The 17,334-nt window shown below is 38.1% G+C and overlaps 1 protein-coding gene across 1 annotated transcript in view; it reads left to right on the forward strand.

Moving 5' to 3' along the window:
• Positions 1 to 17,334, forward strand: part of ELAVL2 (ELAV like RNA binding protein 2) — a 133,440-nt gene that overhangs the window by 104,594 nt on the left and 11,512 nt on the right. The window contains exons 4-5 of the mRNA XM_007948402.2: positions 6,706 to 6,859; positions 10,831 to 11,056. Coding sequence (XP_007946593.1) covers positions 6,706 to 6,859; positions 10,831 to 11,056 — 380 coding nt within the window. The remainder of the gene's footprint in view (positions 1 to 6,705; positions 6,860 to 10,830; positions 11,057 to 17,334) is intronic.

Consider the following 17,334-nt stretch of genomic DNA (forward strand, 5'->3'; position numbering starts at 1 on the left):
AAGGAGGGGTCGCTATGAGTCGGGGCCGACTTGACAGCAAATAACAACAACAACAACAACAGTGTAGCTTTTCAGAGGCTGAGTTTAAGATGTGTGAAAAAGGAAATCTAATTTGTTAGGTTTCCACTTTATGATTAGTTGCTTAATAACAAATCATAAACAAACATTCTTTTGTTTTTCTGTGACTATTCAGTAGTTTTATTATTGGCCATATATGGTCACTTACTCTTATGGCATAACTTATTCTTGGCTTCATGTTTACACTGAGTCTAAAAATCAACTAACTGCCTTGAATTTATTCAATGATGTTGCTCTAAAACTTGGAAATGATAAGAGGCTGAGAAGTCTCTTTAGTGTAAAACAACCAGCTGATGTTTTCCTTGTTTGTTATATGGTGTGTAATTAAATAATAGGCACTTTTAATAGCAAAAAGACTCTGATTAGTCTAGGTACATTTTAATTGGTAATACATTGGTTTCAGGATTCTTAATTTTAAAGCATTGCTAATAGAAAACATATAGTAACTGCCTTAAAGGAATGACTTATTATTTGATAGGTTTTCCAGATTTCTTATATGTATATAAGAAAATACTTTATACAGCAAAGCTGAAGTTCTTGTATTTGTCTTGTAGTATCTCCTTGTAAATGTCTGATCATATTCTCAATAACTGTCATTTTCCTAAAAACTTCCATAATATTTCAAAGACTTGCAGCTAATGCTGTAATAAACCTCAAGACCCTAACTCTCTTGCGATATGTCTTTGGGCAAGTCACTTTGCCTTACTGCTCAGTCCCACTCTTTTCTAAAAATGAAGAAATTGGACTGAATGATCCCTAAAACTTTTCTTTTTGCTTTGAAAGTTTTTTGATTTTTTCTTTCAGCAATATTTTGTTCTGTGAAAGGTAAGTGTTGCTTTTAGGACTTGAATACCCCATTTGAGAAAGGACACTTCGTTTTTAAAGTGTTTAATAGTCTGTGTATAAAGTACCAACATACATGGTTTTTAGTCTTTTGCAAAGCTGATTGTGTCCTCTTTAACCTTTTAGATGGGATTACAAAAATCAATTCTCAAATTAGTATATGGGTATAAATTACCTTCATTACAATAAATGTCTGGTAGACCCTAGGGGGTGGGGTACAAAATAGAATGAAGATAAGATTAAGCCATCCATGTTAGGGAGTCATCGTCGTTGTTGTTATGTGCCGTCTAGTCGGACCTAACTCATAGTGACCCCTCCTTGGGTTTCTGAGGCGGTATCAGTACGGAAATAGATTGCCCAGCCTTCCTTCCGAGGAGTGTTAGGGAGTAGGTGATACTAATGCATAGTCTGAAATGACTACAGTTGAGGTAAGAGGAAAGAACAGTTTATATAAACACGGAGGTGAGAGCAGGAAGCTTTAGGAAATTTTTGAAGGTTGTATCTGTTTATATAGAAAAGGTCTTCAGTGTCGAGAGCATAAAGGACTAAGAAATTTGAAGTTAATGATAAAATAAAGCATCAGGGAGTCCCTGAGGATTTGAAGCAGGGAATAATATGACCGAATGTATTCCATGGTGTCGCTGAACTTCTTGCTTGAATTAAAACAATTTTTATATAGTTTTTAAGTATTCACCAAACCCATTCTAAATAAAATTTGAGGTTACACATATGCACTTTCCACTGATACTGTTTCTAAATTCCGTATCTTGGAATACCTATTAAAGGTAATGGCCCTAATCTATAATACCTTCTCTAAGCTGCTTGTTAGATGTGATTATTACTTTTAGCTAAACATGTGGATATTCAACTCTAAAACCTCTGCTGGAGCTAATCTTTAATTCTTCATGGATTTATGTCCACATGCTTTGTTCTCTCAGGCTTACTTAATTGCAACCCATAGTGAAACATGCCTCTCCTCATGCAAAACTTAAACTTGGACTGTGATATTTCACATGCCTTGATGTGTGTTTGAGCCTTAATGCTGGTAGAGCTTGCATTTAAAAGCAGATCAAAGTACATTTCTTTTTTTGGGTGAAGTTTGAGGTCTTCTGCCTCAATTGTGGCTGGAGATCACATCCTTCTGAGTACTTTACTTCTGAGCTCCTTTGGACAATAGTAGACCAGCTGTACCCAAAGCTTTGATGTTGTTACAAGACCTTTGCTACTGCCTACCAGACCCAGAGCTAACCTTTATTTAGTGATAGTGGCATTTTTCTCAGACAGTCCTATCAAGACTCCATTTTTTGATATTAACAGCAATTAACTCTCAGTTTAAATAGGCATAACTGTGACCTTGTCTACTCCTTTCAGCTGGAGAGATTGAATGGAGCTTTTCAGAAAAGATTTGAAGTGGCAAATGTTTAATTTTCAGGTTTAATGTTTGTAGTCCTTGGTCAGTAATTGGCAAGTGATAAAAGTTGTTCATTGGTGATCTTGTCAGTGGGTGATTTTTCAAATGTCCTTAGTTTGAGAAAAGGAGGAATTGCTTAGTTCATTTATGGGCTTATCTCTTTAATCTTGGTCTTAATGCCCACTGTCATTGATCTTTCTGTTGATGAATAAGAGAGAAGCAAGAGCAGTTGTAGTTTTGGACAGAAGCATTTAGATGGACTCTGTTTGAAAGTGATGCACTGGGATGTTAAACTTTACTGTATGCGTATAACTAAGTACTCATTCTTATCCATAAGCTGTTTTTGTTCCTTTAAATTCTGTGTATTTTGATTAACTTGTGTTTTGATAGCCCATTCTTAGTTATATGTTACTCTTCTTTGCATGTTTAATATATAATTATTTTTTAGCTTAGTTAATGAAGAAATGAGTTTTTAATTACAAGGAATATATTATGTTTTGAGGCCTACTTACTCTGATAAATCTATTTTTGTCTCTATTTTGTCCAGTCTAATCTCATTTGTGAAGAGCAATTTCGGAAACCATAGGGCAGAGCATTTATTTTTCTCCCATCTGCCTTCTCTCCCCTCAAGTAATCTCAGTATTGCTTGTCTTTGTTTATTATATCACTTGTAGGGTTGTGAGAAGTTTCGGAATAAACCTGAGTATTAAATTGCTATCTTTGGAGTAGATTGGTGTTCAGTGTTGTACTTCCTGTATCATCTTTAAATATTTAAATTGCAGACTCTCTGGCTGCCTCTTAAATTAGATCCTTCACTTAGTAGTTTTGACATTTCATAACCTTGCTCCTCAGGCATTAAATATTCACCTGTTTAAATGGCAGTGAAGATTTAAAATCCAAATGCAGCTATTATTCCAGTGAATGTAGACTGGAGAACAGCTTGCACTTGGTGAAAACGACAAATAAAACAACACACACTGCCATCAAGTTATCCGACTCATAGCGACCCCTCCTTGGTTTTCTGAGGCGGTATCACTATGCAAGTAGATTGCCCAACCTTCCTGTTATTTTGACCCGACTGGGAAGTGTCCTGGAGTTTCACTGTATTGAAGTATTTCTAATACAGAATTTGTCATAAAGTGAACAACACTTTCTCAGGCCTTCTCCAAAGGAAGTTAGTCTTGAAGAGCCATAAAGATTACTTGACACCTAGAGGCTGAAGATAGCCCCCACATGCGTTTTCCATGTGAGCATTAAAGCAGGATACCATGGAAGCTCCAAATTGATGGGATATTCAGAAAGAAGAATGGTTGCTGGTCACTGTCAGATCCACAAATTACGTCTGGAAATGGATTTGGATTTCCAAAGTGCAAGTCTTTATTCCACTGCAAACCTCCTTTTTGCTTTTGTCTAAGTGGCATTTTCTGTTTTAGTGCTTTGACATGGAAAAAGAAAGTTTTTTTGGGGGGGGATGGTGTTGATGACATTGACATCCTTAATGGAGCAGGGGAAGAGGGGCTGCTTTAATCCTGGGAAACAATAAAGTGCGAAGGGAAGGGTGAGATGTGGCACCTTGACCTGGGGTAAGGGCAGTTGCTTTTCCTTAAATCTTCATTTCCTGAAGGGGTAGTGAGGAGGGAATTGTCCTTTAATTATGGTCTAAGAACCAGAAAGTAAGAAAACTCATTTCAAAATCCTAATTATGATGTGCAGTTTCTCCAGTTAATCTCAATTATTGGCCACTCACCTACCCTTAGGAAAAGTTACTTTAAAAACAAGTAATAAAATGCAAATACACCGCCCTCTAGTAGGATCTGACTCATAGTGACCCCTCCTTGGGTTTCCGAGGTGGTATCACTATGGAAGTAGATTGCCCAAGTAATAGAAAGTAAAAAACGACGACAACAATAAAAAAAAAAAAAAAAAACCTCAAAACTTTTGGCTTAACTATAATTCTTATAGGATCTCTGGTAGCATAGTACCTAAGGCACTTGACTGCTAACCAGAAGGCTGGCGGTTCAAATCCACCAGCCACTCCTTGGAAGGAAGGTTGGGCAATCTACTTCCGTAGTGATACTGCCTCAGAAACCCAAGGAGGGGTCGCTATGAGTTGGGTCCGACTGGACGGCACGTAACAACAACAGCAGCATAATTCTTACAGCCATCCTGTTCTCTGCTGACTGACTGGTTTCACTGTGTGTGTGTGTTAAAGAAACAATCAAGATTCATTTAATTTTCCTAATCTCTCAGACCAAGTGAGCTGATCAGCAGTTGTTACAGTGTCTTATTGTGGAAAGAACACTGGATGAAGAGACAAGGTGGCAGAAGATCTGAGTTTGAATCCAGAATCCAGCACTAGTTGTGTGGAACCTTAGGTGTGTTGTTTGCTTCGTCTGTACCTATTTCTCCAGCTGTGAAATGAAGAGGCTACCTGCTTGAGCTTTCCTGTTGCATCAGTCACTGGAAGCAGCCTCCTTTGAGAACTTGTAGATGCTTACCTGGGAAGGGACTCTTCATATGGGAACACTTGAGTCACATAATCTGGAGCAGAACAGTAACTGAGTGGTTGAGAGCCACTGAAGTAAACAGTAAAATTCCAGATACCAGTGGGGTCTAAAGCCCTGATGATTTTAGTTTCCTCACATAATGGAGAATTGTGCTCTAAAAAAGAAAATATTTGTTTGTTCACATTGCAGAATGCATATATAATTCAGTGGTTTTATGTCACACCGAATGGCATAGTGGTTAAAGCATTTGGCTGCTAACCAAAAGTTCAGTAGTTTGAACCCACTAGTTGCTCCGTGGAAGAAAGATGAAACAGTCAGCTTCTGTAAAGACTAATAGCCTTGGAAACCATAGGGGGAAGTTCTACTCTGTCCTATTCTGTCCTCAACTACTATGAGTTGAGTTTTGGTTTTGAGATGTCACATCAGTTCATAACACTCCCAAGACTAGATTCCCTTTAAATGGTTTTGGTGATCACCAGAAATTTTCTTTCATTTTTTTTTTTTTCACTTACTTTTAAATTCCCCAATTTTGATTGCCCTTACGTTTGAGGCACGAAGGAGCAGTGGTGGTGGTGGGGGAGTCGTCTGTGAATAGTTCTTTCCAACACTTTTTCAAATTCCTTGTTTCTGTAGGACAGGACAGTGCTAATGTCACTTCCAAATAAAAAGTTTGAAACAGCAGTCATATTTTCAAGATGAGGTATATAATGCAATTTCTGTCTTTGCAGCTGGCTAATCCGGAAGCTTTTATAGTTCAACGAAGGGAATGTGGTCTGGGAGAGCTCATGGGACTTAGAGTTACCTAAAAATTGGCAGAGATAAGTTACAGCCAAAGAGTTATTGATTACAAACAGAGCAAGAAATCTAGATGACTTAGTGAACCTGTCCCTTAAATGCTGTGCTCCAGTAAGTCTATTCAATAGGATTTATTCAGCAAATATTCCAGCATCTATCACATACTGCACATTGTGTAGACTGAAGATACAGTGATGAATGAGATAGAATCCTCTCATAGAGCTTATTACTAGAAAAATGATTATAAACAAACACAGATTTATTTTGTCTTCTGTGCTTATGGAATTGTGGATACTGTATCTGAAAAGACAAGAAGCTTAGAAGGGGTATATAAAATAACAGGTAAAGCAAATAAAAGGACTTAAGACCTTTTCTAAATCAAGGCTAAAAAGGTGTGTGTAGACAAGAAGACGATAGACAAAGGATTATAGGGGCTGTAACTCATTCACATATTTAAGTTTCTGGGAAGTTGTGGAAACTACAAAATTGCTTGGAACAGATCAAAGAGGTGGACTTACATTTTTTCAGACATGTGGTATTACCACCCTTAGAGATGGGAGAGGTTACAAAACAGGTCACAGTAATGTTTCTGATGAATTTAGATTTGTTAAACTTACAATTAAGAATAAAGGCCTGGAGATCTGCTTCTGAAAATCAGCCACCAAAAACCTTGTGGATCGCAATGGTCTGATCCCATTGTGCATGGGGCCACCATGAGTCCTGGGCCAACTCCACAGCAGCTAACAGCAAAAACAAAGCTTAGAAGGATTGAGCCAGAATTCGTAATGTGGGGGGTTAGTTGAAAACAACTAATGCTAAGAGTAGATTGTGCCGTAAGCACTGCTGGTCTGTTATGAGAAATTATAATCATTGAGAGGTCAATACTTTTTCCTCTCCACCTGGGGAATACCATTTCCCATTTGCCTTGAATTTCACCCAAAATGAGTAAAGAAGTGAGAGCAAGACTTGCCTCAACTTCAGTAACTGCTTGTTACTAACTTAGACAGTCCTTGAGTTTCTGAATGAAGGTGACTTAGTGCATATGTGTCTAATTTTATTTCCCTTTTCTAGGTTTCCTATGCTCGCCCAAGTTCAGCTTCTATCAGAGATGCAAATCTGTATGTCAGTGGACTTCCGAAGACAATGACCCAGAAGGAGTTGGAACAGCTTTTTTCACAATATGGACGCATTATTACTTCCCGTATTCTTGTTGACCAGGTCACTGGTAAGTACACAGCTGCTCAAGATGGTCCTTCACACTCTTCCATTGGCAGCTTGTAAAATATTCTCCTTTCCAATACAATAGCCTTGCCTCTAGAACACATCAAAGGTGTATGTGGGCCAGAAAATGCAATTTTCTGCTGGAATTGTTCATAAATATGCATGGACAAAAATAGATTGTGGAGTGCAGTGAGTGAGCTTGAGTCATTTCCACCCTCAAGCTGCAGGTTTGAAGCCTGTTTCATGGCTTGTAATAAATTTACAGATGCTATAATCTTCATTTCCAAGCCGCTGCACAAAAATAGCCCCCATCTTCCTTATAAAGTACCAATAAACAATCTTACTTTTGTAAAAAAGCAGAGTTTAACACAGCAATAGGCAGCTGGTTCTCTAAGGGAGGATTACACTATATCCAAACTGGTAATTGCTGTTAAGGCTGTTTCCCAGGTCCTTGCTGTGATGTCTAGACATGTGTAAGAATATGAAATTTTGAATGTTAAAAATTTATTTTATGCCTAATGTAACTTTTAACAAAACTGGAATGAAAAGACTAAATGAGTATTAAAAATTTTGCATATAAGGGATGATATAAGCTAGCAATATAGATTTGAATATGGATCCTAAAAATGAAGTACAGGTTTTTGTTTTTGTTTTTTTTTTTAAAGTATGAAAGCAATGCAAGTTCATTTTAAAGCATTTAGAAAATATAGTAACATGCAAGGAGGAAAAAAATATCACCTGTAGAGCAACTACTTTTTAAGATTTTGTGGGATTTTAAAAATAGGTAGTTTTTCTTCTTTTTGTGTTTTTCTCTCTTTCCCTTCTTTTTCTGTCTCTTCCCTCATTCCCTCTCCTTCCCCTTCTTGCTTTTTTTCTTGTAATGTCACTGGAGATAAACTGCATATTATAATATCTGAAAGTTTATTTTAAAGAAAGCAGTGGAATAACCACAGAATAAAAAGTCAGGCTAAGTTTTTAATTCTTCAGGTGAAAATAGTTGACCTGATTTGAATTTAATCAGAAGTAGCCCTTCTGTTCTGTTAATTGGCTTCATAGGAAAAACCACCCCTAGAGTTCTGGGTAGAGAGACCTACCACTATAGACATGCTTGTGAGACTGGCCAGTGGGCTTTGCTGTAGAGAAATTTAGGAAAGTGAGAGTTTACAAAACAGGGTTTTTCTTCTTCCTAATCCTTCTTAAACAAGGTGTCACAATCCAGATAAATTGTTTTAAAGCAACAGCAATGCCATTTGATTTTGTCTATATCCTTTGAACTTCAACTATTCTTTTTTAATGAGAATTTGGTAAAGTGAGAGTGAATTTCACCTGTAATATAGAAAGCCCATCTCTTAACTGAAAATCTGCCCTTGGTGCATAGCTTCAGAGTGGACTTAGCATACCACCTTGTGAGTTAGTGGTTCTCAGATGTGGTCCTGGAGCATCAGCATCATCCTGGAACCTTGCTAGAAAGGCAAATTCTTGGGCCCCCTCCCCAGACCTACTGAATAAAACTCTAGGGGTGGGATGTTTTACCAAGCCCTTCAGGTTGTTCTGATGCATACTCAAGTTTGAGAACCATTGGTTTAGGTTACTAGCCTGTACAGAGGCCAGCCAGTTCATTGCTAATCTCCTCACTCACTGCCGTGAAGTCAGATCTGACTCATAGCAACCTCTCCTTGGGTTTCCGAGGCAGTATCACCATGTAAGTAGATTGCCCAAACTTCCTTCCAAGGAATGGCCTTCCTAATGGAACAGCTGTGTCCCATGGGTTAGTCTTAATAGGAGGTAGTAGATAACTGAAAAGATATATTTCCTGTCATTCCACTGTTTTGTCTTTATACTCATGGCTTTCAAAATGAATGTATTCCCTTTACCTGAAATTAAAAAATATAACCCTGCAATTTTGTTATTCAGCCATCAGGTGGTAATAATATGCAATGGATGTAGTTGAAATAAGATAAACTGATAGGGGTGTGTGTGTCTGAGATAAGCATATATGGAATAAATTCCTTATCTACCTTAGATCAAAATTCTAAGCTGTTAAGTGTTAATGGTAAAGCAAGTAGACTGCCATTTCTTTTTAAAGTTCCTATAAATCATATTAGGAGCTCTGGTAGCATACTGCCTAAGGCATTTGACTGCTAACCAGTTCAAACCCACCAGCCATTCCTTGAAAGGAAGACTGGGCAACCTACTTCCTTAGAGATGTCGCCTCGGAAACCCAGGGAGGGTTCACTGTGAGTCAGAAATGACTTGAGGGCAGTGAGGTGTTTTTTTTTTTTTGATAAATCATGTAGGTTGCGTAGTTTTTCTAAGCGTACCACCTTCTCAGTAACTCCTCGTTTTCTTCTTAACTGACGTACTCTGAGTCTCTAGTCCTTTCTAGCTGCTAGTCCCAAAGTGGTGCCACTAGTACCAATTTTCTTGCAAAGAAAATGTCTCCTTACAACTGGCCACCTCAGCTTGTCTGTTTAAGTTGATTAAATGTAACATGTTGGGTTTACTGCTAACATTTCTTACAAGCTAGAAAGACTGTTGACCACCCTTGTGCTTCCGCATTCCATGTGAGGCAGTGAGTGGCATTCGCATTCCGCAGTCAGGAGTACTGCTGCTGAGGCCAGGAGTCTTTAATGCTTTTTTATTTTATATATATATATATACACACACATATATATATATATACACACACACACATATATATATATATATACACACATACATTTAAAATAAACCTAAGTATTAGTTTAGGAGCTAGGAGCTCTGGTAGCATAGTGCCTAAGGCACTTGACTGCTAACCAGAAGGCTGGCAGTTCAAACCCACCAGCCACTCCTCGGAAGGAAGATGGGGCACTCTACTTCCATAGTGATCCTGCCTTGGAAACCTAAGGAGGGGTCACTATGAGTCGGGTCTGACTCGACGGCACGTAACAACAACAAGTGTTAGTTTACCTATTCCTCCCTATATACCGTTTCCTCACTTATCAACGTGGTTAGGTCCCAAAGACCCAGGTAGTTATGCAAAATTGGCATTATGTAGAAATGGAAAATGACCATATCAGATCACAGAATGATGATTATGTCATTACATAACTCCCAAATTACAACATTATATAACTGCCAAACCATTGGGAGTCATGGCTCAGCCAAGTTGACATATAACCTTAACCATCACAGCCAGTGTCATTCTCACCTTGTACCTCTGCATTCGTTACTAAAAAATACTCAGATAATAGATTTTTTTCCCACTATTTTCTTAAATGTGAAATGCCAGGTAAGGAGATAGTTCGTAAGTGAAAAGAAGTTGTAATATACTTCTTACACACTATAGCTAGCTACAAGGAGTAGAGGAGCTTTAGGGGACTTGAAAAGAAAAGGCTTTTCGGACATTTCCCTTAAAGGGCCTGTATCCTATACAATAATATTAAGCTGAATTTATTATTTAAAATTTTAACTGAAGTATGTCTTTCTACCCTAGTGTATGCATTGTTTTAGCACAGATTTTTAGCCTTCTTAGCAAATGCCTGGTCCTCTTCTCCCCGTTACAAGGAAGAGGGCTACTGTGCCCCTTGTTTCTGAGCTGTTTGTTCAGCAGAACATTTTGAAAAGCAGAACTTAGACATGTTGTTGGAGAGAGTTAATGAGAGAGCAAAAGAGAGAGGGAAAAAAAACTTAAATGTGAACAAGAACAGAGACACGCTTGTGTACTTTCTCATCTCATCCAGTATGGTTGGCTTAGTGGTAGGCGTGATAATGGGTACTCAAATTATATAGGTGACTTCATGAATTAGAAAATAAAACAAAATTGTGATTCTAGTCACAATTGCTAGTAAGTTAAGATAAACTTTCCTCCCAGTGTACCATTTTGGCAAATGTTATGTGTGGGTGAAAGCATGTTCTTGGGAAGGAAAAATTAATTTATCCTTTCTTTTCTCCCCCCCCCTTTTTTTCTCAAATCCTTACCCAAATCTATCATAGGCATATCAAGGGGTGTAGGGTTTATTCGATTTGACAAGCGGATTGAGGCAGAAGAAGCTATCAAAGGCCTAAATGGCCAGAAACCTCCTGGTGCCACAGAGCCAATCACTGTAAAGTTTGCTAATAATCCAAGCCAAAAAACCAATCAGGCCATCCTTTCCCAGCTGTACCAGTCTCCAAACAGAAGGTATCCAGGACCGCTAGCTCAGCAGGCACAGCGTTTTAGGTAAGTCTGGTCTAGTTCTTGCGCCCAGCTGTTAAGCTCAGAGAGAACTCTCAGCAGCTCACTGCCCAGTACTTTGACAAATTCTTGTAGGATTTCTGGTTTCCTTTCTTAAATTATTACTATATTACTTGTATATATTTTTGTGGGCACAGAGAAAACCTGCTTGGGAAATAACATGAAGGTGGGAACAAAAGGACAATAATTTATAGCAGTGATTCTCAGGTAGAGGTGATTTTGCTCCTAGGGTACTGTTAACAATGCCTGGAATCCTTTAGGTTGGCGTAACACGGGTGAGGTGCTACTGGCATATAGGAAGTAGAGAGCACAAATGCTTCTAAACATCCTACATTGTGCAAAATAGCTTCCAACACCAACACATTATCCATTTGAAAACCATCAATAGTACTGAGATTGATAAACTCTGACCTGCAGAGTGCTGGGGTAATCCTAACTGTCTCTGGTACATCCAGTTTCCCCTTTTTATTTTTTCTTCATAAAAGTTTATTCTTATGTTTTACTTTGCAGGTCAAACTCTTGCAGTTACTTTGTTTTATAACACATGAGCCACTAAACATATATAACCTCTGGAAATATATTAAGTTTCTACAAATAGACCCCTCTCTACTTTTTAAATCTTTATTGCTTATAGTCCAGCAGACTTTCTCTGCAAAGGGCCAGATGGTAAATATGCTAGGTTTTGTGGACCATGGACTCTGATCCATATTTGTCTTTTTTTTTGTTTTTGAATGATGTTGTAGTGAATGATGCAGGAAGCAGCAAAATTCTTAGCTTTTGGGCTATAAAGAAGAAGGTGGCAGTCTAGACTTGACCTGTGTGTGGCGTTTGAAACCCTTGTTTAGTCTATGGAATGGTTCGGTGCCTATTTAGTCCAAAGGTGATGCTCTAACTCGTTGGCAGGTATAAATATTCCAACTCTTCAAGCTTTATTCTAATCCTCGGGTAATAACCAAATCAAGAGTCTCTTTTAAAAAATCTCTAGCCAGTATGTGAAAAGAACAGTGATTTTAAGAAGAAAACAGAGCAGAACACAGAGCTTCTGGTTTCATAAGTCAGTCCCTCTGTTTTTATTTTCCAGGACATTTTAAAATACCCTTTTGGCCATGTGGTATAGTGCAGCCATAATGTCGCTTAACCCTCATGCTATTTTTAAAATTATTAATACAAGCTCATACATAACACTTTTATTTAATTTTGGGGCAGAATAGTTACAGAAAATATAATCACAAACTTAACCTGGTAAGATTGAGGCATTAAAAACTTTTCTACCTTAAATCACATGCTTTTTCCCCACTGGGATATTTAGAGTACTGAGCAGAGCCAGGGTAAAATCAGTCAAACTCTCCTTTTATAATATACTCAATGATGTTACTTGAGGTATGAAAAAAGAAAGATGATTTGCCATAAATACCATGCAGATTTCCTATTTAAGTTGATGTCTGCCCTGGTAGCAGAGGTGGTACTGTCAAAGGACTGCATTTTGAACCAATCACTGGGTGCCCGACTGACTGACAGTTGTGCTCACTTGACTCTGCTTTGACTTGGCAGGAACAAAGCATTGGTAGAAGAGAAACTTCCACTGTTGACTTTGGTTGATGTTAGTGGAGATCTGGTTGGAAGAATTTATACTTGAGGGAGATAGGTACTTGATGCTTTCCCTTACAGAGAAGAGAAAACCCATAAAGTACTGTCTTTAACTCTGCTGGTATGTTTCCTCTGTGACTTTTTTTTTTTTTTTTTTTTAAAGGAAATGATAATATTTTTTTGCATGTTCTAGACAAACAGTCCTAGAAGAATTCTACATGGGCTTCCCAGGTAGCCTGCCTAGTTACCTTCAGAGCTCTTTGGGGCCTAGAAAAGAATGTTGAGCCTAAAGGAAAATTCTTTAAAACATATTGGGTGGATTTTATCATTGAAAAAAAAAGGGACCAGGATTGCTGGTCTGATAGAGCCTGGTAGAACCCCTGAGAGACTACGGCCCCTAGCTGCACTTCAGGTCTGGGATTGAAGCCACTCCTGTGGCTTCCAGCCAAACAAAAGACAGGCATATGAGCTGAACATTTACATTAGGTAGATACGCTCTTTGGAGAGATCAATCATGGAAGAATAATAGAAGGGCTGTGTATGTACAGGGAGACAGCTTGGGGGCAGGTGTGCATGGGAGGGAAGACACAGGGAGGAGGTAGCTATGAGGAGGAAGTGGGAGAAGAGCTGTTGCATTGTGGGAGATTGCAGTCAATGTTATGAGACAAAGTGTATATGAAGTACTATATGGAAGATGAATTTGCTCTGTAAACTTTCACCCAAATCACAATACAAATTGGAGAAAAAAGATATTGGATGAATTTTAACACTGGATATATACAATGTTTGGTGTGTGGTGGTGTTAATGTGTGCCATTGATTCTGACGATAGCAACCCTATATAACAGAGTAGAGCTGCCTTATAGGCTTTCCTAGGTAGCCAGGTCTTTTCTCCTATGGAGTGGCTGGTGGATTTGAACCACGAACCTTTCGGATAGCAGTTGAATGTTTAACCATTGGTCCACCAGGACTCCTTAATAGCTATATTGATGAATTTTTAGTTATTTTTTGGTGTTTTCTGATGTGATTTAGTTTTTTTTTTTTGTTTTATGGTAGTTATTAAATAAAACAGTGTTATTAGAAACAAGACTGAATTCTGAGGAAGATTGGGTCAGGAGAATACCTGCTCGTTAAGACGGCAAGGCACTTGGGTGAATCAAGAGTTGGGATTGACTTCTGTTATCTGCTCTCTCCAGCATCTACCTTTCTTCCCTCCCACATGCTCTGTACCTTTTATTTTTGGTTGGGAAAAGTTTACAGGATGTTCTGTGGGCCAGATTTAATATCTTTTTTAATATCTTGTATCCATTCTGTGCTTTTGTCTCGTGGTACCATATGTTACCATTAACTTAGAAGTTCTTCTTTTCCTTGACTCCTTTAGAAAGAAGTTTTGGGAATAAGGGTATAAGAGTCATCTAGTTGTAAGGGCCTCCTGCGTCTGGTTTCAGTAAATAGACATTTTTATTTTTGTTTTCCCTTTAGAGTTCTACCTTTTATCTGTACCACCCCACTTCCTGTTCCATCTACAGCCTGTGACTAATAAAATATGAACTGGTTAGAGGGATCAGTGAAGACATTTTCTCTAGATTGGTTGTTTCAGGTGTCTTAAAGAAATTGAGATGTTTTTCTTAGAGCTCACATTTAACTCGTGCATTTGGTTGCTTTTCTTTAATATCTTTAACTTGACTGTCATTAACTTGATTTTTTTTTTTTTTTTCTCTCATTCTGCTGAGTTAAGGCTGAACCTTCTTTCACCCCATAAAAACTCATGGATTAAAGACTAGCTTGTTTTGTTGGTATTTTGCTCTTTTCTGTAGTTCAGGTCTAGATCCTTATGCAAAATTTTGTCCCTCATTGTCTGTATCTTAATGATACTTAACCTTGAGTTTGTCACTTTCTAGTAAGCCCTTAGAAAGTTTCTCACTGTGTGCTTTGATGTTGTCGTAGTGCCTTGGGAATTAAAAGGGATTAGAGAATATAAATTATCAGTATTATAATAATAGTCAAAGATACTTTTAATATTCATGAAGTGCACCATATCTTTTAAGGTCAAAATATTAAAGTCCATGTAATAATAAGTTTAAAAATGGGCTTGTAAAGTTTAAAGCTCAGTAAACCCATGTGAATAGTTAGAAAAAGAATTCTTTTAACATGAGCAGTGCTGATCTAATATGCTTATTTAATTGACTACAGTTTTCAGAATAAGTCAAGCTATATTTATTTGAATAGATAGTATATTAAATACATTCTTGGGGCATGGTATCTGAATTAAATTTTCAGCCAGATATTTTCACGTTCTCTTTTTGTGGAGCAGCTTTAATTTTATTCGGTGTGATCTAGTCTAATGGCCTCTGTGCCTGCATCTAGGAGCCTTTATGCATTTTTAAAGGTGCCTTTAAATCAGCACTTGTGTAGCATTTAAGGCATATGCTGACTGCATTACCACAATTTCCTTTTGGAGGAAAATGGCATCAATCTAACTGAATAATTTTTCTCTCTTTTATAGGACAGATGATATTATCTAATTGGATGAGGTTAAGTTGAGAATCTTGTTATGATTAACTTCAAAGCAGGTCTTTGTCCCTGTTTTGGAGAGTTTTTAAGAATCATTGTTTACAGGAGTCAGTGTTGTATTTTCTTATCCTTTAGTAGCATATCTTTGTATTTTTGTGTCTAACTTTAATTGATTTTACACTTCGTATTTTACTTGCATATGGGACCTCCCATGGTCTGGCATTTAAACTTCTTGAAAATTAGACAGCTTCTTTCTATTTTATATGTAGAAATATCATACCTTTGAAATTAGAAAGCTTTACTTAATACAGGTTCTTTTCAACATATTGCCTGTTGTTGTTGTTGTTATGTGCTGTCGAGTCGGCCCCGACTCATAGCGACCCCTCCTTGGGTTTCCGAGGCAGTTTGAACCGCCAGCCGTCTGGTTAGCAGGCAAGTGTCTTAGCCACTATGCTACCAGAGCTCCATTTATACAGAAACATACCCATACCCCAGTGTGTGTGTGTATCTATGTATTTATGTTTGTCATACTTTTGTGTCTTATGTGTTAACACTGTGGCTGGAAGTGTGGTTCACCACTGTTTCAAATACTGGAAGAGTCACCCATGGTGGACAGGTTTCGGTGAAGCCACCAGACTAAGACAGATGAGGAAAGGATTTGGCAGTATATTTCTAAAAAGACTGGCCAGTGAAAACCTTATGAATAGTAGTGAAATGCTGTCAGATATAGTGCCAGAACATGAGCCCCGCAGGTGGGAAGACACTCAAAATGTGACTGGGCAAACTGCCTCCTTAGAGTCAGCCTTAATGATGTGGTTAGAGACCTTCATTTGCTGTTGTGGAATGACTCAAAATGAGAAGAAACAGCTGCAGACATCCCTTAATAATTGGACGTGGAATGCACAAAGTATGAATCAAGGAAAATAAGAAAAAAAGAAACCAAACCAATCTCACTGCCACTGAGTTGATTCTGACTCATGGCAACCCTCATTGGGTTTCTGAGGTGGTAAATCTTTATGGAAGTAGATTGCCCTGTCTTCCTTCCTCAGAGTGGCTGGTGGATTTGAACCGCCAACCTTCTGGTTAGCAGTCAAGTGCCTTATGCACTACACCACCAGAGCTCCTTGGAAAATAAGAAGTTGTCAAAAATGAAATACAGTGCTTGAGATCGATGTTCTATGTATTAGTAAACTGAAATGGACTGATATTGGCTGTTGTTTCACTGTGATGATAATGACAAATTTAAGAGGAACGGCACCACATTAATTGTCAAAAACAACATTTTAAAATCTATCCTTAAGTACAGCACTGTCAGTGATAGGTAATATCTATAGTCACTTGACTACTAACCAGAAGGTTGGTGGTTCAAACCCACCAGCCACTCCTCAGAAGGAAGGTGGGGCAATCTACTTCCGTAGTGATACTGCCTCGGAAACCCAAGGAGGGGTTGCTATGAGTCAAGTCAGGGCCAACTCGAGGGCACATAACAACAACAACAAACAAAGAAGACCAGCTAATAAGACTGTTATTCAAATTAATGCATCAATGGCTAATGCTAAAGATGAAGAAATTGAAGATTTTTACCAATTTCTGCAATCTGCAATCTGAAATTGATCAAACATACAATCAAGATGCATTGATAATTATTGATAATTTGAATGCAAAAGTTGGAAACAAAGATCAGCAGTTGGAAAATAAGAACTTGGTGAAAGAAACGATGCTGGAGATTCCATGATAGAATTTTGCAAGACCAACAACCTGCTCAATGGAAATACCTTTTTTCAACAACATAGGTGTCAGTTAACATACCGACTTTGTTGGATGGAATACACAGCAATTGACTTTGAAAAGTGTTTCAAAGAAAAGATGTCACTCTTTGCAAAGAGACAATGAAGAAAGTCAGTAATAGTCAGAAAAAGGCCAGAGGGCAAATGAAGGAATTAGACTATCAATTGCTTATATGCAAGTTTAAGCTGAAGTGGAAGAAAATTAAACCAAGCCCAAAAGCACCAAAGTGTGACCTTGAGTATATCCCTTCTGTGATAGTTGAAGATGTGTCAACTTGGCTGGACTCCAGTTGTGAGTGGTGGTTCCCATGATGGATCACATAACTGAGTTCTAAGCGGCGGTCTGCCTAAGGGGAGTTTCCCCAGGGGTGTGGCC

The sequence above is a fragment of the Orycteropus afer genome, unplaced genomic scaffold (genome assembly GCF_000298275.1).
Source record: "Orycteropus afer afer isolate SDZICR_OR568_19922 unplaced genomic scaffold, OryAfe1.0 scaffold00216, whole genome shotgun sequence".
NCBI classification, from domain to species: domain Eukaryota; kingdom Metazoa; phylum Chordata; class Mammalia; order Tubulidentata; family Orycteropodidae; genus Orycteropus; species Orycteropus afer.